The sequence below is a fragment of the Lonchura striata genome, chromosome 9 (genome assembly GCF_046129695.1).
Source record: "Lonchura striata isolate bLonStr1 chromosome 9, bLonStr1.mat, whole genome shotgun sequence".
NCBI lineage: Eukaryota > Metazoa > Chordata > Aves > Passeriformes > Estrildidae > Lonchura > Lonchura striata.
Genome location: NC_134611.1, coordinates 5,855,371 through 5,878,710, shown reverse-complemented (window position 1 = coordinate 5,878,710; position 23,340 = coordinate 5,855,371). Strand labels below are relative to the sequence as shown.

Below are 23,340 nucleotides of genomic sequence, written 5' to 3'. Positions count from 1 at the left end.
GCCTTTGGGCTGTGCTACACCATCCTCCTTCCCAGCTCCCCTGGATTCCTCCCTTCTATCCCTGCTCCAGCTTTCCTGGCACCTCAGCCTGCTTGCCTGGCTCTGCTTGCACTGAACTGTTCTTTTTCCACATCTGCTTGTACCCATTCCTTTTTGCTGGAAAGGGCTGGTTGAACCTTTGAAGGGAAGCAGCTCAATCCATTGTTCTCCTTTAAATTGTCTCAAACCAAGACACAAAATAAGGAGATTGTATTCCCACCAGAGCTTCTCTTGGAATCACAGAATGGTCTGGCATGGAAGGGACCTTAAAAATCACTTAGTTCCAACTCCCTGCCATGGGTAGGGACACCTCCCACAAGCTTCCTCCATAAGGTGTTTTAGAAATTCCTTTTTCTGTGGATCTGTCACTTCAGCCCAAGCCCAGGCCATGTCACAGCATTCCACTTTTTCTTGCCCATCACCAGGTTTGACCTGGCAGGGACTGTTCCTGTGTGTCCTCAAAGAACTGTTCCTCCACAAAAGAATTTTTCCTTTTAATATTAATTAAATAAAACAGCACTGAAGGTGGATTTCAGTAAGATAAAAATGATTTATTCATTTAAACACTTTTAGTTGACCCAGGGATGTGTTCGACTCTATGGGATGCTTCATTCCTTACCGTTTTCTTTTTCCTTTCTGAACCAGATTACAAGGATTCCAAGGAGAAGAATAAAATGGAAATCCTGTACATCCTGGTGCCCAGTGTCACCATTCCCCTGGCCATAGCCTTGCTCTTCTTCTTCATCTGCATCTGTCGCAACAACCAGAAATCCTCGTCCCCTCCAGTGCAGAGGCAGCCCAAACACGTCCGGGGGCAGAACGTGGAGATGTCCATGCTCAACGCCTACAAACCAAAGGTAAAGCCACATTTCTGCTCCCACACCTGCTGGCTCCACAGGCAGGGAGGGAAATGCTTCAAACAACCCAGCACTGAGATATTCAGGTGGTTTCCAGCCTGGGATTTGTGTGATTTTTGTGAGGGTTTTCACAGCAGCAGCGTGTGCTGGACCAAGGGGGGAATTCCTGTGTGTCAGTGTCTCTGGAGAAATAATGGAGTTTTTGTGTGATAAAGCAAGAAAGGCCTTCCTGAAGCATCTCTAAAACACCTAATTTAAGTGGGAGGATACTGCAGGTAAAGATGTGATTCAGCATTTCCTCAGGAGAGCTTTTCATGGCTCTGCTCAGTTCATCTGTCACCTTTCACTCAGTTAAATCACCTTTGGAAAGATTTGTTCCTTGGGCTTTCAGGCTTCCCCATTCCCTCAGCTAAAAGCAGAAATGATCAAAACAGCCTCAAGGCTCTGCCTGCAGCACAGCTCCTGCTGCTGGCATTTGGCTGCACCACAGCCCCACGTTCAGGAAGAATTTTAAAGATCGTTTTGATTGAAGTGTGACCAACCTTGTGCTCCTGGTGGGATGTGCAGGGCAGGGCTGGAGGTGCCTCCTGCCATCCACAGGCACAGGAATGCCCTGGAAGAGCATTTTTGTGTTCCACACCATGCCAAGGCTCTTGATCCTCAGGAGTCCCTTCCAGCTCAGGGTATTTTAGGGTTCTTCAAGAACTTGATGGGCTTTGCTCGTTTGGAATTTGGTAGGCTTTCTTCTTTTAAAGTGAAAATCTGTATCTCAATCCTACACACACTGGCCTGGTGAATTTATCTTCATTTTCCTTGGAAGTTCCCAATTCCAGCTTTCCTGTACAGCTTGGAGTAGTTGTAGCTCAAAATGTTGGTAGCAGTAAAAAGACCATTTAATAAAGTCAGTGTCCAAACTGCATTTTGCATCCAACCTCCTGGAGCATTTTGTTAAGTCTGGGGTTGCCTCTTGCTTCCTGTTCTGCTGGAAATTTGGGGTTCAATCCTTTTATTGAGGATGCAATTCCCACCTTTTCAGCTGGCACACACAGCACAGGAAAGCAGAAGTTCCTGGAAATGTTTACAAATATTGACCATTCTCTTTCCATTTGCAAGTCATGTGCTGCAGGAATATTTTCATTTTATTTATGCTAATTCAGGATTTTCCCACTGAGAAAGCCAGCTCTCCCTGTCTCCACTGTTTTGATTGCCTTTCAAACAATATTTTCAAGGAAAGGAAATGGAATCTTATTTTGAAAATTGATGTCAGCTTTGGGTGAAAACACATTTAAGCTTCAAGCTCCCACTGAGGCAGTTGTTTGCTTGGGTAAATAGGAATGTTAGCATTTCCTCCAGTTTTAAGGGATTTTAATTGCATTCAAAGATAAAATAAATAAAGGACATCTTGTCCTGGAGCTGAAGAAGAGGTGGAAGGGGTGGGTTTCCCTTTCCCCTGACCTGCTGCCTCTTGTGTATTTTACACTTCCCTACATTTTGGACACCCGTGTGTGACAAATACTTGTCAAACAAAAGCTGAGCAGATTTACAACTGCTCCACTCCAAGTGAGCCCTTCCTGCCAAAACTTTATGACTTCATTTTCTTCCCCCAGTTTTCCACTCTGTTGGTTCAAACAGACGGACCCAGGCTCAGGTCAGACAGAGGTCATTTCACTTTCATTACTAAAATATAATTTACAATATGCCAGACCTAAACAAGTTTTAGCCTAAAGGATTTGGGTAATATAAACCATCTGTTCCTCAACAATATAGCTAATTTCCTGCCATCATTGTGCAGTCTGCTGGGCTGCCTGCTTAAATGGCTTTATTATTATTATTATTATCATCATTATGGTGATTATTAATGCAGTGTTTGTATAAAAGCAGTAAGTGATCAATACAATTAGAATGAATTCATGCAAAAACGGCTTTTTGCTATGATTATTTGAAATGTCAGGTTTTTTCCCACATTGCCACTGGAAAGCTGGCCTTGCATGATTTCAGGAATGCAAATGCCAATGTTTACACTAATTTACAGAACCTAGATCCCAAACTCATTAACCTTAAATTACTACCTGTGGATTTACTGAGGGCCCTAAATGAGTGGGTTTGGGTGTTACAAGTGGAAGTTGGGAATAATGCAGGTTCTTTATGGCCCAGGAGTGAGTATCTGCACACCAAAGGGCAATAAATGTTTAAAAGGTTTGCCTTTCTCCTTTGAGAAACTCACTGTCAGAGTTTCAGGATGGATCAGAAAAGTGGGAGGAGAAACAGACTCTGCTGTTCCTGGAAGGGTTAACAGCAAAGTCAAGGGAGAATTGGCTACAAGGACATGGTTTTTAAAACAAAACCATTTTTTTCCTGCTAGAACTCCAGGCCCTGGCCCAGAAAACACTTCAGCATGGACCTCTTAGAGCATGGGAATTGCCTCAATTCCTGGAATTAGTCACATTCAATTGGAAGGACAGAAATGCCCAAGGCCAAATGCCGAGATGCCGATGGTTCCTGCATCTGTGTGGATCCAATTCTTGTTGTATTTGACCTTGTGGAGAGGATGGAAAGGAATTCTTTTTGTTGCCTTTGGGAGCGTGGTGATCCCGCTTGGATCCCGGCGTCCCTCGGGCTGTGCCTGCCACCAGTGGCATCGCTGCTGCTGTGTCCAGCTCCTGGGCTCCCACACGTGCTGCACTGAGAGGTTTCACTTTAAAAAGGCTCTTTTCAGTCCTGACCTGTTGTGGTGTTTCTCCCGCAGAGCAAAGCCAAGGAGCTGCCCCTCTCCGCCGTTCGCTTCATGGAGGAGCTGGGGGAGTGCGCTTTTGGGAAGATCTACAAGGGCCACCTCTACCTGCCCGGCATGGACCACGCCCAGCTCGTGGCCATCAAGACCCTCAAGGACTTCAACAACCCGCAGCAGTGGGCGGAATTCCAGCAGGAAGCGTCCCTGATGGCCGAGCTGCACCACCCCAACATCGTGTGCCTGCTGGGCGTGGTGACGCAGGAGCAGCCCGTGTGCCTCCTGTTCGAGTACACCAACCAGGGCGACCTGCACGAGTTCCTGGTCATGCGCTCGCCCCACTCCGACGTCGGCTGCAGCAGCGACGAGGACGGCACGGTCAAGTCCAGCCTGGACCACGGCGACTTCCTGCACATCGCCGTGCAGATCGCCGCCGGCATGGAGTACCTGGCCGGCCACTTCTTCGTCCACAAGGACCTGGCCGCCCGCAACATCCTGATCGGGGAGCAGCTCCACGTGAAGATCTCCGACCTGGGGCTCTCCAGGGAGATCTACTCGGCCGACTATTACAGGGTGCAGAACAAGTCCCTGCTGCCCATCCGCTGGATGCCCCCCGAGGCCATCATGTACGGCAAGTTCTCCTCCGACTCCGACATTTGGTCCTTCGGGGTGGTTTTGTGGGAAATATTCAGCTTCGGCCTTCAGCCCTACTACGGCTTCAGCAACCAGGAGGTGATCGAGATGATCCGGAAGCGGCAGCTGCTGCCGTGCTCCGAGGACTGTCCCCCCAGGATGTACAGCCTGATGACGGAGTGCTGGCACGACCTGCCCTCGCGCCGGCCGCGCTTCAAGGAGATCCACGCGCGCCTTCGCTCCTGGGAGGGGCTCTCCAGCCACACCAGCTCCACCACCCCCTCGGGCGGCAACGCCACCACCCAGACCACCTCGCTGAGCGCCAGCCCCGTCAGCAACCTCAGCAACCCCAGGTACCCCAACTACATGTTCCCGGCGCAGGGCATCCCCCAGGGCCAGCTGGCGGGGTTCATGGGGCCGCCGCTGGCGCAGAACCAGCGCTACATCCCCATCAACGGGTACCCCATCCCGCCGGGCTACGCCGCCTTCCCCGCGCCCCACTTCCCCCCGCAGGCTGCCCCCAGGGTGATCCAGCACTGCCCCCCTCCCAAGAGCCGCTCGCCCAGCAGCGCCAGCGGCTCCACCAGCACGGGCCACGTCACCAGCCTGCCGTCGTCGGGCTCCAACCAGGAAGCCAACATTCCCCTGCTTTCCCACATGGCCATTCCCAGCCACCCGGCGGGCATGGGCGTGCCCGTGTTCGGCGGCAAAACTCAAAAACCCTACAAAATGGACTCCAAGCAGTCCTCCCTGCTGGGGGACCCCAGCATCCACGGACCCAACGACTCGGTGATCTCGGCGGAGTTGTAAATACGCGAGGCCTTTGTAAATAGAACCCTTTGGGCGCAGGCTCGAAAGGGCCAGGAGAGATTTTTCTTTTTTTCCCCCTTATTCGAATATTTTATTGAAGATCCTTTTCTGGCTGTTGGACACACATCGCAGCAAGGTGTCTTCTGTGAAGTTTCACTGCTCGCCAGGATGGGCAGGCACGACCAGACGGATCCTCCTGGTGGGAATCCTCAGCCTTGGCCACGATTCTCCAAGTGCCACCAGCAATTCAAAGAGAGGCAGAGGGAATCCGAGGGGTTTTTTTAAAATAAAAACATTTTATCTGATACTTTTTCACGGCTATTTGAAGCTCCAGCGTGGTTTGAATCACAGGAACTTTTTTTTAATGCTGAAAACCATATTTTAATATTTGTCTCTTTTTTTAGGAGATACAAAGATTCGGAGATCTGGGTGTGCAATTTCAGTGCCAATAGGGAAAATATTTGTAAATGTTGCAGTCGAGGATTGTGTTTCAAATATATGATCTGAGAGCTGAATCAATTACTTCAGGTGGGATTTTGGTCTTCGGTTCGGTCGGGAGTCTGAACTCGGATTCGTACCAAAAAATGTCATTTATGTGACAGCACAAATGCTGGAGTTACCAGCTTGCAGTCTCCAAACCTCATCTGCTGCTGGCTGCTAAGGACAGCTGGAGCTCTTAAGGAATTGCCTTAAAGGAAATGAAATTAAAGGGCTTTAATTTCAGAACCTGAATCAACTTCTTCAAAGATAACGTTTCACGATCTAAGTCGCTCAAGCAGGAATTTTATATCCTTTTGTTGCTATGCAACTGTGTAATGGAAAAACGCCAAACCACAATTTTAGAGACGACAATCAGTTTCCCCAGGAATATTTATTGTGTCATTTCAGTGACTCTGACTCCAGTAACCCTGGAAAAAGGGAGGCTCACATTCCATCAGGCAGCAAATCCATCGATAGCAGTTGTGTCGAATAATGTGAATTAGTGCCGATTTTCCACTTAGAAATGCACCATTTGTGTCATTAAAAAACCCATTCAGGTAGAACCAATTGAGATTCTTCATTTGAAACCACTTTAATGAGTTACACACGTGCTGTGTACGGTACATTTTCCACAGACTCTTTTTTTGTACTGAATAATATTTTTATTGTCCACGAAAAACAATCTTTTTGCTCAAGTTGACAATGTTGTATAATAGGACTTTATTTTTATCTTTTTGCACAAAAGTGTGATGATGGTTTTGTACAGCAGAAGTGAAAATACATCTCTGCATTTTATATCTTGGGGCTGTTTCTTTTGATTTTTACCCTGATGTAGATGTTCCTGAAATATATTATGGTGATACTCAGCCACTACCTTATACAAATAATCTTTCTTTGTTTTCACTGCATGCTTTTAATCACTGTATTACTTGATGATTGAGTTATTAATTATGGGCATTTCAATTAGGCAAGCATGGGAAAAAAAATGTAATAACAAAGGCTATTTTATAACTGAGATATGTGCATTTTTGTATTTCACGTGCCAGAGATGATATTAAACACTGATTATTTTATGCTGCTGTTGATTAAAACGTTGTTTTACCACGAACACCTCGGCATTTCCTGCATCCTGAAGGACGTGGAAGGATCCGTGGCTCCCAGTTTCCAGGGAAGCTGAGCTGCTGTCAGCCAAGCATCCTTGGCTTTAATCAGGAATTAGGAATAACCAAATTCCTTCAGGAGCAGCGGTGGGGTCATAAAATAATCCTCACACACTTTGTGGTTTTACGTTCAAACCGCTCACGGCTCAGTTTGAGGTTTTTCCTTTATTTCAAAGCTGGGTCCTTGAGGTTAAAGTATTTTTAGGCATGAGCCAGCTCTGAAGAACACACCTGGAAAGCCTCGGGAAGAGCTCTCCCTGCCCTGCCTCCCTCTCAGCAGGGGAAAATCTGGGAATTCTGAGGCTGAAATCACAGCCTGGCTCCCGCCTGCTGCAGAGGGAGGTAACAGAGAGGCAGGAGCTCCTCGGGGAGAGATGAGAGGGAAAAACCCAAAGAAACCAGTGAGGCCATGTGGAAAATAAACGTTGCCAGAAATGGAGGGGTCCCTCCTCAGTGGGAATGCAGACATGGGATGGAAGCTGGCTTTGTGGCAAACAAAGGGAGAGGGAATATTCCAGGTGCTAAATCATCATCCCTTCCTTCTTCAAGGAGAGAGCACAGCCAGGGATGTTGGAAATGCAGCAGTCCTGGCTGGATGGAGGAGCTCTGGAGGACTGGGAATAAAACCCTGGATAAACCGTGTTCACTGAGCCTTCAGTCTGGACAGCCTCATCCCCTCCAGGCTGGTTGTGTTGCTGTGAAAGACAATAAATATCTGCTGATGTGAAGAGCACTGAGGCAGAGGCTGAAATGGGGATTTGGTCCCTTTGTTCCCACAGAGGAGGGACTGGGCTGGAATTCTGCATTCCCTGAGCTGCCTGTGCAGAAATGAGGGCTGGAAAGCTCAGAGCTCACCAGGATGTGTTTATTCAGGGATGGTCAGCAGGGAACCTGTGCCTTGCTTTGCAGGAAGAAGGATTTCCAGGAAGGTTTGGGAATCCTCAATCCCATTTCCTTGTCCTGTGATCTGCGTTCACCAGGAGAGCCCCAAAACAGCTCCCAGCTGCCAGGAGAACATTCCAAGCACAAACTCCTGCTGGATCCAAGGCTCTGCAGTGTGTGCTTACCTCCCACATCCACTGGCTCCCGTTCCTGCACATCCTTCAGGAGGAATTTGGGTTTTGGGCAGGATTCACCTCGAGGTGTCTGAGTTTGGCTTTGCCTGCTCCAAACGGGGTTGGGCATCCAAAGGAGATGGTTTGGCTTGGGAGGAACCTTCAATCCCATTCCGTGGCAGGGACACCTCCCACTGTCCCAGGAGCTCCAAACCCCAGTGTCCAGCCTGGCCTTGGGCACTGCCAGGGACCCAGGGGCAGCCCCAGTGGGAATTCCTTCCCATTATCCCATCGATGTGAGGGATTTGACGGTGCAGCCCGAGCTCCAGGTGGTTCAGGTGTGAGCACAGAGGTTCTAAAGCAGAGTCCCGAGCCAGCAAAAAGAGGCATTTGAGCACAGTTGCTCTAAAGAACATTTTTGCACAAACCTCACAATATTTTTGCAAAATCACTAGATTAAAAAAAAAAAAAAAAAAAAAAGTCAAATTTGCATTTGCAGAGAAATTTGACCGCATCTTTCTTGTGTGTTACAATATTTTAACCAGTGATTCTTTATGAATTCGTGGTTCTGTGGTCAGGGGGTGGAATGAGCAGCTGGTTCTGCTGCAGAACATCCATGGGGAAAAATGGGAAAATTCCCTTTCCATGGGTCTGGAGCCTCTCAAAAATGTGATGTCTGTGCAATCCAAGCAGCAATTTTTTATCTTGCTGTGGGCTATCTTTTATAGGAGCAGAGAGAATATTGCCCCCCAGTTGGTCACTCTCCAGCCCATGGTATTTCTGCCTGTTTGATCTCCCCCAGATTAAAGTTCAGCCCATTGCAGGGCAGTTTATATTGCTGAGGTAATAGAAAATTATTAAAAACAGAGAGAGACACAATATTGGGGCTGCACATCAAAAGCTCTTTAAGACAAAGGAGGGAAAATTGACTCAAAACTGGAATTATTGGAATCATCTGTGGTGTCCTTTATTTCCCATTTAACAGTGCAACACACTTGGGAATGGTGCTGGGCTGGTTCTGGGCCTTAATTTGCTGAGTTACCCTAAATCCTGTGGTTTATCTGCTCCTGCAGAGGGAACAGCAGCTCTTGGTAAATGAGTTTTGACCTTGAGACACAAGGGAGGATTCTGCAGTGCTGTAACCTTCAGCTGTGCGGAGAATTTGGGTTCTTTTAATGGAATTTAAAAGCAGAAACCTCTGTTAGATTTATAAGGAACACGTGGGATTATAAACCACGAGTGGTGCTGGGAGCAGGATCTGTGTAAATCCAATGGGTTTGTTGGGCATTTCCAGAGTTTATCAGAAACCCAAGAACATTTTGGAGCAGCAAGGAAAGCAAGGATTCCCAATCCCCCTCACTGAGTGCTGGGTTCATCCTGAGCTGCGGAGGGCAGAGCCATGGCATGGGTCCCCATGGCAGGGGCAGTGCTGGGATTTGGATTTTGGGGTGGGTCAGCCCCTGGCTCCGGGTGCTTGGAGCCACTGGGGAATGGGCAAAACATCCCATCCGTGGAAAAATACCCTTGAGTGGGAGCTCAGCTGCCTCTGCTCACCAATTCCTGCACCTGGGGTGGGGCAGTCCCAGCACAAAGAGGTGGAGAGAGCCCTGGCAGAAGGATGTGGGTGGGGTGGGTGAGGTCCACCTGCTCCATCCCTCTGTGCTGGGATCCAGAACCTCCTGAGCTCCTCTCCCAGGCTCAGGTGAGTCCCCACCTGCAGAGCTGCCCCAACCTTGGAGCAGGACCTGGAGCTGCTGGAGAGAGCCCAGAGGAACCCCCGGAGCTGCTGCAGGGCTGGAGCCCCTCTGGAGCCAGGCTGGGAGAGCTGGGGGGGCTCCCTGGAGAGGAGAAGGATCCAGGGAGAGCTCAGAGCCCCTGGGAATGTTCCCCTGGAGAGGAGAAGGATCCAGGGAGAGCTCAGAGCCCCTGGGAATGTTCCCCTGGAGAGGAGAAGGATCCAGGGAGAGCTCAGAGCCCCTGGGAATGTTCCCCTGGAGAGGAGAAGGATCCAGGGAGAGCTCAGAGCCCCGGGCAAGGCCTGGAGAAGGACTGGGACAAGGCAGGGAGGGACAGGACACAGGGAATGGCTTTAATTCTTAATTCCAGGTTCCTGCTGGAATGACCATCCCACAGATTCACATCTAAACTTTTGCTGCTCCACCTCTGCTCTCAATCTGCTTTTCCATATGTTTGGGCAGCTTTACTGCCTTGGAAAAAGGCCTGTGCCAAGGGATTGAGGATACTGCTGGAGAAGGAGATGGAACCAGTGGATTTTTGGTGTGACTCCACACAGCCATGCTGCCCTGCCCCTGTGGAATGGGTCATTCCCTCCTCTCCCAGCTGCCTGCAGAGCTGGATCATTCCAGGAGCTGCCAGGAGGAGTTCAGGCTGCTCAGAGGGCAGCAGGTCCCAGTGGGAGCAAGGAAAGCCCCATGAGATGCTGAGTGTGTGGAGCCACCTTCATCCCAGCTGGAAAACTCTGAGTGTGTGTCCTGTGTGCCAGAGTCTGAGGGGTCACATCCAGGGGAACCGATTTGGCAGTGCAGGATAAATAAAAATAAAAATGTTTGGACACTAAATTATGGCATAGCAGCAATCAGTGGCAGAAATGGGATAATTATTTCAAAATAGGCTCATGTAAGTCATAGCCTGAATGAGGGATGTTTTCCCCAAACGTAGTTTGCACAAAATGGACGAGATATTGGATAAAAGTTAATTTTAACTTGTGTTGGACAAAGTTATCTCCTGCTGACAAACCTCTGGTCCTGAGGAGCCGCCTTCCTCAGCAGCCAGGCTGTGGGATTGCACAAGGAGCCATAAATCCCATTTCCAATCCTGAGAGCTCAGCCCTGCAGCAGAGACGCTGCTCCTCTCCAGCAGTGCTGCGTGGGCAGCTCCTCTGGGCCATAATTCATGTTTTATTTCCTTGTCTCCAGGTTCCTCTCAGCCCTGAGAAGGGGCAGAGGGCTCAGCGGAGCGGGATCAGGGCTGGGGGTGCTCTGATCCTACAGAAGCTGCTTGGGGCAGGGCTGGATGGCCCCAGGCTGGTGCTCAGGGATGGATCCTGTCCTGCTTCAAGCATGGATCGTGTCCTGATTTGGGCACAGCCTCTTTTCCTCCCGCTGTTTTCCCTCCTGCTGATGAGGGCACTGGGGTTTCTTCCCTGCTGGCACTTCTGGGGCTTTGTGCAGCTCCCAGAAATGTCCCTGCTCCTGGCAGCCTGTGCAGGGTGACAGAAATGTCCCCATCCAGGTGTGGCTCTGATCCTGCAGGGATTCCAAACTCTTGGGTTGATGTTAACACCAGGTGGAGAGGCCAGACTGGGCAAATTGGCAATGGTCAGAGGGAATTTGGGGATCCCTGGGGCTGGAAAAGCCCTCCAGGGTCATTGAGTCCAGCTCTTCCACCTGCACTGTCACATCCACAGGGATTTAAAATCCCCCCAGGGACGGGGACTCAGCACTGCCCTGGGCAATTCCTTTTCCATGAGGAATATTCCCAATATCCCAAAACCCTGAGTGACTGCAGGCTCTGGAGTTGAGGTCATCTTCTCATCAAAAATGCCCAGAGAGGATAGAATTAATTCTCTGGTTTTATTTTTTTATGGAATTGTAGTATCATAGAATCAATAAGGTTGGTAAAGGTCGCTAAAATTGAGTGCATGTATTCTGCAGCACTGCCAAGGCCACCACTGACCCCGTCCCCAAGTGCCACATGCACAGGGATCTGAAATCCCTCCAGGGATGGGGACACCACTGATGCCTCAGGTTTTAAATTTATATTTTCACATTCTGAGCTGCTTCAGTGTGTAATTCTGAACTTCACCTCAGGGGATGCTGAGCTCTGTGCACAGAGCAGGGAGACAAAACAATTCCTGCTCCAGCTGGGCACCAAGGACAAATGATCCAAACCTCAGCCCAGGAGCACAAACAGCGTGGGCTGGAGAGAGAAAAACAAGCAGGGTGGGACTGATGGGCTGGAGCTGGAATGGGACAATGAACTCCAAGGTGCCAATGGAGCAGAACTGATCCCAGGAGAGCCCCGGGAGCGCTCGTGCATTTTGGGACCATTTTGGGTCATTTGGGTGCAGCCCTGGCTGGGCTCTGGTGCTGCCCAAGGTGGATCCATGGAGGAGATGCTTTGGATAAATAAATCCCTGCTTTATCCTGCAGTGTCTCCCTCCAGGATAAGGACCCAGGGGCACCTTCCAAGTAGGATTTGCTCCATGTTTCTGTTCATTTTATCAGGGAATTTGTCATCAGCATTTGCTGAAATACAACAGGGAACTGCAGAGCCACTAAATGTCCAAAAGGCTTGGCTAAAGTAACAGCTCCTGCCAGGAGAGATTTATTCTGCATAGGAAAATTGGGATTTAGCTGGGAAACCAGGCTAACACCCCAGAGACAGAGAGTTTGAGTTGTTTAAAAATACAAGATATGCATTGCAAACAACCTCTGGTCCCTTTGGTGCCCCGTGACAAAGCTGCTTTCCCTGGGAGTCTCACAGGATGTTCCCCCTCGTGCCATGGATCCGTTTGGGAAGCGTGGATTGACTTCCTCAGCAGCTCCGAGAAGCAGGAAGAAAATGAACATTTCACTTGTGAGCAGGTGAGGAAACAGATGGAGATTTGTGTCTTTTCTGGTGGAAAACATCGAGATTTCTTTTCTGTAGTGGCTGTGGCTGTGAAAATGCACATCCCTGAGCTGGCATGAGCGGGGTCTGGGCTGTTCCCTCTGCAGGCAGGAATGATTCCCATTCCCTGCTGCAGCCCAGGGGAGCAGATGATGACAGCAGGGGCTGGGCTGGAGCTGTGGCCGGCACCAGGGAAGGGGAAATCCCTGGATTTACACTCATGATCTCCTGGGAGCCAGCTGCTCCAGAGGCAGGGCCCCACCAGCTCTCTGCACTTCAGAAAGGGCTTGAAGGCAGCTGATAATCTCATTTTTCACTTTTCTGCCATCAGGATGAGCGTTGAGATGGGTGATAAAGTGTTTTATTTTGCCACGCGGCTCTCTGTTATTTCCTGTCCTCTGGTTTTGTCAGGTTTAGGGGGTTTTTTTGGACAAATTATTCCAGATTTTATTTCCTCGGAGCACTCTTGGCCTTTCTTCCTGTCCTCATTCCCACCACATGAAATGATCCTCTCCCCTCCATGTCTGCAGGACTTTTCCAAACAACTTTGTTTTGATGGTGATTAAAACGAATTGTGGAGCCGAGTGCCATTCCTGGCTCGTTCCTGGGAATTAGAACAGGATGAGGGAGAAATTAAAGGAGTGAGAAAATCCAGATGCAAGTGAAGAGCTCACTGTGATTACTGTGGGCAGAAAGCAGCCAGTGCAGCACATTAGGGTTGTGTAATTGTGCTAATTAAGAATGAAATCAGGGCTTTGAGAGTTTGTAGAGCCTTGGGTGTTCTGGTTTCTCTAGGGGGTGATTTCAAATACATTGGCAGAAAATACAGCAAACAGGCAGAGCAGAAAGGGGGGAAAAAAATATAATTTAATTTAGGGAAATAGTTTTGCAGTGTGTTTGAAAGAGTCTGCACCCAGAAGATAACAGTGTCTGGTTTTAAAATTTCTATTTATTATTAAATATTAGTGCTTTTAAATTATTGAAAATATTTTTAAGAAACAAAATCAGCATATTCATTATTCATAAATCAATATTAAGAATAATTCACACTTCCCAAACCATTCTAAAACCTCCTGAACCTGTACATTTCACAGAGTTCACAGAATTCTGCTGAACCTGTACATTTGAATGTTGGGTTTCTTGGAGTGAGCAAGAAGTTGAGTTTGGAAAGCAAAAGTTGTAGTGGGGAATCAGAGCCGGTGTCCTGGAGGTCAGGGCTGAGACAAAGCTGGGATTTGAGAAGTTCTGGTGTTTTCTCCCTGACATCCAGCTGGGTTCTCCACCCCCAAACCCAGCACAAATCCAGAATCACCCGCTGGATTTCAAGGGAATAGAGAGAAAACAAAACTCTCCTTTTAGAACCCCTCATCCAAAATTCTCCTCCTGCTCAGGTGTTTCTGAGAATGGAGGAGCAGAGGAAAAAACCTTTTTTTTTTTTTTTTTTTTTTTTCCCAGAGGGAGGTCCATAAATTCCCTCTAAAATTCCCCACGAAAGGAATGGCCCTGGAGTCCTTCAGCAGGGAACGCTCCTCCCTGGCATTCCCAGCCCTGAATTCCCTTTTCCAAGCTTTTTCAAGGATGGCTGAGGGATCCCAGGGCTGTTTTACAGGCCCAGCTGCCAGAGGGGATGTCCTGGAGGGAATCCTGCTGGCACAACTCCCCTCAGTCTGCTCAGCTGGTGACAGCAGGAAGGGGGAGGGAGCAGGGATGGAGCCCAGGTTTTTGTTCCAGTGGCACAAAATGTCCAGAGTCTGGTGATGGTGTGAGGGTGGGGAGGCTCTGGAATGGTTTTCCCAAAAAAATCTGTGTTTGCCTCACCCCTGGCAGTGCCCAGGGCCAGGCTGGAGCAGCCTGGGGCAGAGGGAGGTGTCCCTGCCATGGCAGGGTGCCACCGGGTGGGATTCAAAGCCCCTCCCAAACCAAGATTTAATGATTTTCTTACAAAATCCAGTAACTGACCCACGAGCTGTGACTCTGCCTTGGCCTGCAGAGGATATTTTTTATGTTGGTGTTTCCTGCAGCTTTTATTTTTGCAGTGGGGGAAAACAGGCCCTGAATTTTGCAGCATCCTCTGAGGGGACAGGAGGAGGTTCCTGCTGTGTGACACTGTCAGCACAGCTGCATTGAGCAGAATCGGTTTGTGGCAGAGGGATTTGGGTGAGAAATCCTTTTCCCATTGTAGGACTTCCAGGGATTGGGAGGGGCTCTGTTTCCTCACTGGAGATGAAACCAAAGCATCACCAGCCACTTAAAAGGTCCCCTGGGTTGTGCCATGGGACAAATCCCAGCAGAATTTCTGCTCCCACTGGCACATTTCAGAAAACCCAGCCCAACTCCAGGAGGTTTGGGGCTGTGGACCAAAGAGAGCAATGATTTTCTTTACCCTGTTAGTGAATATTCCCAATTATTTCCTTTCCCATGGAGACATTTGGCAAGCAGTTCCCTCCCCAGCCCCTGCCAGCAGCTCTTGCTCCTAAATGAAACAAATTCTTGGCCTGGCAGGAGCAGCAGATTTGTCATAGTTGGGCCCAGTGGTGTTTTCATTTTCCCTGATCAATGACAATTCTTTCGGGCAACACATATTCCAAGGGCATTTGGAATATTAATAACCAGCATGGGGAAAGCAGGGAATTCTCTCAAAGGGAAACAAAGCCCTGGCTCATTTTTATGGTGCATTGCTTTTTGTGTGTGTGGCATCGCTGCTCAAAAAGTCTTGAAATTAACTTTTGAATTAGCAGATGGAGTCAGATTCCTCGTCCTGGTTCAGCTGCTTTTGGTTCCCTCTGGAATTTGGCAGTCCTTGGCCTGCTGACAATTTTTTTTTTTTTAAGGACAAGAAGTCCTCAGCCCTGGTAATCCAAGAGCAGTGGATTCCTAACCCAGTCTATTTCCAGACTCAGAAAAGGGGATGTGGCTGGGACATTGAGGATAAAAACTTGGCCCTGCTGGACTTAAATTCTAATTCCCACCAGTGGAATTGGGATTTCAGTGCAGGATTTTTGCTCAGGTAGAGAATCAGGTTGGTTGCAAACCCCAAATGTCTCCAGTTTGTCCTCAAAGCCCGGTTGGCCTCGTGTGTTTTTGATGCTCAGGTACAACTTCAGTGGTTTCATCACAAATTCCAAACGTGGAAAGGAAGGAAATGTGATGGAATTGTTTCCTTCCATGGACACAGCTTGTGAAGCTCAGAATTATACACTAAAGCAGCTCAGAATGTGAAAATATAAATTTAAAACCTGAGGCATCACCCCAACCCAGGATTTTTATGGAGGCAGAGCGATGAGGAGGAGCCAGGGCAGAGCTCCAGGCTGTCCCTGTGGAGGTGAATCCCGTGGGATTTGCCAGGTTTGTGGTGGGGGCCAGCAAAGGGAAAAATCTTTCCTTTTCCTCCTTCCCATAAAAATGTCCTGCTCAAGCAATGTTCTGGATTTGAGGCTGTTTCAGGAGCGTTCTCAGGTGGGATTGAGGAAGGAGGTCTGAGCTCCCAGGGGGCTGATCCTGGTGGGATGAGGTGTGGAAGGAGAATCCCAGAATCCTGGAATGCTTTGGGTTGGAAGGGGCTGAAATCCCCCCCAGTGCCACCCCTGCCCTGGCAGGGACACCTCCACTGTGCCAGGCTGCTCCAGCCTGGCCTGGGCACTGCCAGGGCTCCAGGGCAGCCCCAGCTGCTCTGGGATTTCCATCCCAGCCCTCCCAGGGAACAATTCCTTCCCAAAATCCCATCTCAATCCCACCTCTCTCAGTTTAAAGCCATTTCCCCTTTCCCTGTCACTCTCTGCCTGTGTAAAAACATCTCCCCCCCTTTAAATTCCCTTTCAAAGACTGGAAGGGGCTCTAAGACCTCCCTGGAACTTTCTCTTGCCCAGGCTTTTCCAGCCTGGAGAAGTTCCCAAGCAGGGCTCCTTAATTTCATTTTTTAAAATATTTTCTGATGGCTGATCCCTCAGTCCCAGCAGGATCAGATGGAGCTGGGGGGGGATAGGAATGTGGGATAAAACCAGGAGGGGTGTGGGGTCACAGCAGCTCCAGCTGGGCTCTCCAGGCTCTCATGGAGCTGGGAATTGCTTTACCTCAGGCTCTGCTCCCTCCTTTTTGGTTTAGATAACACAGGAATGGAGCAAACCCAAGGCAGGATCCAGGTGGGATGGGATGAACCACAAAAGAATCCAGGTGAGACGGAAACTTTTCTTCATTTATATCCAATGTTGGTGCAGTCACTTCCAAACCCAAGCAAAAATCTGGGGAAATACCAAATGGATCTCACAAAACTCGACCTCGTGGCAAAAATATTCTTCCCTTGGCTCTGCTTGGCCTCGTGAATGATTTTAAACAGAATTTTATTTTCCTTGGAGGAGGAAGGAAGGGCAGAATATTGAAATAATCTTTGCTTGTGCTTTTCAGAGCAGTAATGAACAGACAGAGCGAGTCCTTGTGGAAGTCCTTCCCCTTGGCCTTGGGGAGCTTTGTGCACCCTTTTCCTTCTGCCACTTTCCACTTCTTAATAATGTTCATATTTAAATTATTCAGGGGTTTAGGTCACCTTCACTGATTGTTATCTTTAGTGGAAGTTACACAAGGGCCTGTGTTAACCAAGAAATTCTGCAGTGGCCAGAAACTCCTCCTTCCAGCTGAGGATGGCTCTTGAATTTTACTCCTGGATTCTCCCGTGGCTTAGCAAGTGGGGGGAAAAAAAATCAGGGAATTTGCAAAGTCAGGATGCTCCTGGTTTCTCAGAGGGGACTGGAGTTTCCCTCATCCTTTTTTTTCTAACGTGGCAACTCTGGAACTGTTAAAAAAAAAATCCCTTTTCCCTTCGGATCCCATTTGTTTCCAGCATCCACTAGGAAGGAAGGGAGCATTTCATGGAAGGACAGCAAGCCTGAGCTGAAATTCTGGGAATTTTCTCCCTCTCCCAAGAAGCCCCCAGAGCACAGAGTTAATTTTCCTTCGCTGTGGCTTCCTCGGGCTCGTGTCCTTTAACAGATCCCTTTGCTGGATGCCTTTGGAATTGTTTTACCCTGCATCCTCCGGGATGTGCCCAAAAGCCCGGACCTTCCTCCCTGGAGGAGAGGAGGGATTATTTTCCCTTCTCCCCGCTCAATTCCAAAGAATCCGAGTGGAAATTGCAATTTTCTGGATTTTGGGAGGGTGAGGCGAGGCCGTTCTGTGCTGGGAACATCCCGGTGCCGCCTGGCGGCAGCAGATCCCAGGATTTTGGGAGATTTTTGGGGATTCCTCGTGGCCTTTGGAGCGCTGAGGGATCAAAGGAAGCTCTGGGCACTGCTGGGGGGTGTTTTTGCTTCCTCCATTGCAAACAGCTCCCCAAAAATCGCCGGGCTGCTCCAAGCTCCTGGCAGGGGATGAGAGAGCGGAGAGGAGGAAAATCCGCGGAGAGCAGAGCAGCAAAATCTTCATTTCGGGGCTGCGAGAAGGGAAATGTTTGCACCCACAGTTTTCGGGGGAAATGAGCGCTCGAAATCCGATTACGGCTGCGGCACGGGTGGGAAATCCAGCTGCGTTTGCTGCAAAACATTTCGGGTTCCTAAACCCCGTGGGGTTTTCACATCTTCGTTAATTAGAGTGGCACCGGCTCGGGTTTTAATTAGCGCCAGCGCCGGGACCTGGGGTTTGTCCTGGTGGAAGGAGAGTTTGCTGCACATCTCCCTCAGGGTGTGCTGCACATCTCCTCAGGGTGTGCTGCACATCTCCTCGGGGTTTGCTGCTCATCCCCCTCAGGGTTTGCTGCACATCTCCCTCGGGGTTTGCTGCACATCTCCCTCAGGGTTTGCTGCACATCTCCCTCAGGGTTTGCTGCACATCCCCTCAGGGTTTGCTGCACATCTCCTCAGGGTGTGCTGCACATCTCCTTCGGGGTTTGCTGCACATCTCCTCAGGGTTTGCTGCACATCTCCCTCAGGGTGTGCTGCACATCTCCCTCAGGGTTTGCTGCACATCTCCTCAGGGTGTGCTGCACATCTCCCTCGGGGTGTGCTGCACATCTCCTCAGGGTTTGCTGCACATCCCCTCGGGGTTTGCTGCACATCCCCTCAGGGTTTGCTGCACATCTCCTCAGGGTGTGCTGCACATCTCCCTCGGGGTGTGCTGCACATCTCCTCAGGGTTTGCTGCACATCTGCCTCGGGGTTTGCTGCACATCTCCCTCAGGGTGTGCTGCACATCTCCCTCAGGGTTTGCTGCACATCTTCCTCAGGGTTTGCTGCACATCTGCCTCGGGGTTTGCTGCACATCTGCCTCGGGGTTTGCTGCACATCTGCCTCGGGGTGTGCTGCACATCCCCTCAGGGTTTGCTGCACATCTCCCTCAGGGTTTGCTGCACATCTGCCTCGGGGTGTGCTGCACATCCCCTCAGGGTTTGCTGCACATCCCCTCAGGGTTTGCTGCACATCTCCCTCAGGGTTTGCTGCACATCTCCCTCAGGGTTTGCTGCACATCCCCTCAGGGTTTGCTGCACATCTCCTCAGGGTGTGCTGCACATCTCCTTCGGGGTTTGCTGCACATCTCCTCAGGGTTTGCTGCACATCTCCCTCAGGGTGTGCTGCACATCTCCCTCAGGGTTTGCTGCACATCTCCTCAGGGTGTGCTGCACATCTCCCTCGGGGTGTGCTGCACATCTCCTCAGGGTTTGCTGCACATCCCCTCGGGGTTTGCTGCACATCCCCTCAGGGTTTGCTGCACATCTCCTCAGGGTGTGCTGCACATCTCCCTCGGGGTGTGCTGCACATCTCCTCAGGGTTTGCTGCACATCTGCCTCGGGGTTTGCTGCACATCTCCCTCAGGGTGTGCTGCACATCTCCCTCAGGGTTTGCTGCACATCTTCCTCAGGGTTTGCTGCACATCTGCCTCGGGGTTTGCTGCACATCTGCCTCGGGGTTTGCTGCACATCTGCCTCGGGGTGTGCTGCACATCCCCTCAGGGTTTGCTGCACATCTCCCTCAGGGTTTGCTGCACATCTGCCTCGGGGTGTGCTGCACATCCCCTCAGGGTTTGCTGCACATCCCCTCAGGGTTTGCTGCACATCTCCTCGGGGTGTGCTGCACATCCCCTCAGGGTTTGCTGCACATCTGCCTCAGGGTGTGCTGCACATCTGCCTCAGGGATTGCTGCACATCTCCTCAGGGATTGCTGCACATCCCCTCAGGGTTTGCTGCACATCTCCTCAGGGTTTGCTGCACATCTCCTCAGGGTGTGCTGCACATCCCCCTCAGGGTTTGCTGCACATCTCCCTCGGGGTGTGCTGCACATCTCCTCAGGGTGTGCTGCACATCTCCTCAGGGTGTGCTGCACATCTCCTCAGGGTGTGCTGCACATCCCCCTCGGGGTTTGCTGCACATCTCCCTCGGGGTGTGCTGCACATCTCCTCAGGGTGTGCTGCACATCTCCTCAGGGTGTGCTGCACATCCCCTCGGGCTTTGTGAGAGGAACGAGGGGGATACCCGGGGTTGTGCCGGGAATTCTCACCCGGGACAGTTGAGCCCCACGGGCTGGGAGCGGCTCCGGGACCAGCCCAGGCCGGGAATTTGGGGACTTGATGGGGAGGGACCGACATGGGACCCAAAGCCCCATTTCACAGAGCTCCCCGCGCCCGCGGGAGGGCGGGAGAAGGAGAAGGATCCCCACAGCCAGAGGGAAGCACGGGGTCGGATTTTGGGAAGGAATTCCTGGCCGGGAGGGTGGAATTCCCAGGGAAACGGAGGCTGCCCCGTTTCCCTGGATTTTCCCTTTCCCTGCGGGATGTCGCAGCCGCTGGATCGCCTCCCTGTGCCCGCGGGGGTTTGGGAAGCGCAGCCCGGGGGGTTTTGCTGAAAATCTGAATTTCAGATTCGGAACTGCGGTTCGCTCCCATGTTCGAGGCTCTTTTGCCATCTCGTGGCTGCCGAGGGAAGGGAGGGAAGGGAGGGATGGAAGGAGGGAGGGGAGGGAAGGGAAGGAGGGAAGGGAGGGATGGAAGGAGGGAGGGGAGGGATGGAAGGGATGGAAGGAGGGAGGGGAGGGATGGAAGGAGGGAAGGGAGGGATGGAAGGAGGGAAGGGAGGGATGGAAGGAGGGAGGGGAGGGATGGAAGGAGGGAAGGGAGGGATGGAAGGAGGGAAGGGAGGGATGGAAGGAGGGGAGGGAGGGATGGAAGGAGGGGAGGGAGCGGCTGCTCCATCCCGAGCAGTCCCAGATCTCCCTTGGCAGGTGCTAATTAAACATCTCATTAACCTTCAGGAACTGCTTCCCTCCGCTGGAAAAATTACTATTCCAGGAAGCAGGAATATAAAAAATACCCTGTGAAAGCCCAGGCTCTTGAATTCCAGAATGGTTTGGATTGGGAAGGACCTTAAACCCATCCAGTGCCACGGCAGGGACACCTTCCACTGTCCCAGGTTTTTCCCAACCCTATCCAGCCTGGATTTGGGATTGCCAGCAGCAGCTGGAAAGTATAAAATTAAAATTGCCTGAATAGAAAAAATATAAATAATACAAATAATGCAAATAATATAAATGCTACAAATTATGTAAATAATAGAAATAATATAAATATGACAAATATTATAAGCAATATAAATAATATAAATGCAACAAATAATAAAATACTATAAATGCTACAAATAATGCAAATAATAGAAATAATAGAAATCCTACAAATAATATAAGCAATATAAATAATGCAAATAATATAAATACTACAAATAATATGACAAAAAACAAAATAATATAAATACTACAAATAATGCAAATAATATAAATAAGAGAGATACTACAAATAATATAAGTAATATAAATAATGCAAATAATATAAATACTATAAAAAATTAAATAATACACATAATACAATAATGCAAATACTCTAAGTAATATAAATAATACAGATAATACGAAGAATAGAATTAATACGAAGAATATAAATAATACAAATAATATAAATAATACAAATAATATAAATATATCTATAATAGAAAATTGAAATGGAATAAATATAAAGCTGAATATATATAAAGCAGCCTGAGAGAAGTGTCTGCTAAGTGGATTTTACCCATGAAACCGTGAGTTTTTTACAGCTGCTCCCATTTTCCAGGGAAGCAGCAGGGCCAGGGCAGGAGGATCCCCATCCCAGGAATGTGCAGGACAGGATTTCCCCTTTCTTTCCCCACTGGGAATCTGCCACAGCCTCGTTGTCCTTTCCCACTGCTGGGAGGCCCAAACCCGATATTTGAATGTTGTCATTTGTGGCTTTTAATGAGCTGCACCCAGGGGAAAATCCCTCCAGGAAATGATGGGCAGAGCCAGATGCTACAGCAGGAAAATCAGTGTTGTTATAAATCCACGGGCAGCTCCCCAGGATGCTCCTGGTGGTTATTTTTTGACCTATTCAGAAGGGTAAATATGAACAATTTCTTCTCTTTTCCGCAGTGGGAATTGGCCTGCTCCAACCCAGGCACTACATCTTGGTTTGGCTGGGGTTGGTAACTTGGATTTTTCCCTAATAACCAAAAGGAATCAGGATTCCTTTTGCGACTGAAATGATTAAAAGTGATTTGAATGGAAGAAGAATTGGGTTTTACATAAGTTAGGAGGTGATTTACATGCTTTCACAATTTACTTTTGAAATTTTTAAATCCAAAGGAGGAGAAATAGCAGATGTCAAGTTAAGTTGAGAGGCTGTTGGAATACAACTGTTACACATTGATTTGAAAGATTTGTTTCTTCGTGGGAGCTCTGTGAATGGCTCCCCAAAGTTCCTCCTTGTCTCCTGAAAGGGAATTCTCCTGGAATTCCTGGTGGTTTTTTACTTTGACCCAAACCAACCCTTCTTTGAGGGCTAAAATATAAACCCAGGCAGCATCGTGCTGGTTTGTTTCAAATGATTCAGTGTCTAAATCAGGGGGAGAAAATACAACAAAAAGAGAATATTGGGAGCAGATTTTCCTCTCAAGGGTTAGACCTGGATGAGAACTTGGAACTCACACAGTGAGGGGAAAATCTTCCCCTTTTTGTTGCCCAATCCAAGGAATCATCGGGAATGTGGGATGTCTGTAGCTCCCAGGGAGATCCCGACCTGCAGGCTGAGCTGGGACTGGGATAACTGGGACAGGAACCACCCCAGAGCTGCAGCCACTTGTGTCATCTCCTGCAAAAAATGGGCAAAAAAGGACTGAAAAGTGAAAAATCCTGCCCAGGAAATCGCTTCATGCGCCGGAGCAGGAGCAGGGTTTGGGGTTGGCCAGCCAGGAGAGGGGAGGAGCTCATGGGGAGAACCCCACACTTGGTTCCACTCTCCCACCCCTGCTTTTTCCCCTTAAAATCCTGGTTTTGTCAGAGAATTTTGGCAATGAAGATGATTCTGACAGCACCTTAAGGAGGAGACTGGAACTAAATGATCTTTGAGGTTCCTTCCACCCTAAACCTACAGAGATCCCCCCGACCCCTTTGGGCTGTTGTTTCTTGACCTGAAGCATTTCAGCCACACCTGAAAAATATAAATTTCCTGAGCCTTTTCTTTTCCCTCCCTTTAGTGCACACAGCAAGAGTTTAGTGGTTGGGAGCATTGAGATTTTCTGACATTCAAGGCCCATGACATCACCAACTGGCTGCAAATTAGTCAGAAACCCCATTTAAAAATAAACCCCTTTTCTCAAGAGTTCTGGGCCTTGTTTGGGTTGGAGCATCTGGGCTGGATTACCCGACAAAACCAAATTTAACCCTGTTCACACAGCACAGGAAAGAGCAAAAAGGGCAGAATTGTTAATATTGGTAATTCTGGGAGGGAGATTTCATCCCCAAGTGCCAGAGCTCTGGAAAGGACCTTGATTTGGGACAGGTTAAAAAGGAGGGATTTGGGAAAAGGGTTCAGATTAACGGGCAGATTTGGGGCAGAGCTGTCAGGCGGATGAAAAAAATGTGCATTTTATATATATATATAAATTATTTATATATTTATATATAA

At 49.2% G+C, this 23,340-nt stretch overlaps 1 protein-coding gene across 1 annotated transcript in view; it reads left to right on the top strand.

Moving 5' to 3' along the window:
• Positions 1–5,543, top strand: part of ROR1 (receptor tyrosine kinase like orphan receptor 1) — a 153,549-nt gene extending 148,006 nt beyond the window's left edge. The window contains exons 8-9 of the mRNA XM_077785317.1: positions 685–896; positions 3,643–5,543. Coding sequence (XP_077641443.1) covers positions 685–896; positions 3,643–5,067 — 1,637 coding nt within the window. The 3' untranslated portion in view covers positions 5,068–5,543. The remainder of the gene's footprint in view (positions 1–684; positions 897–3,642) is intronic.
• The last annotated feature ends 17,797 nt before the right edge of the window (positions 5,544–23,340 follow it).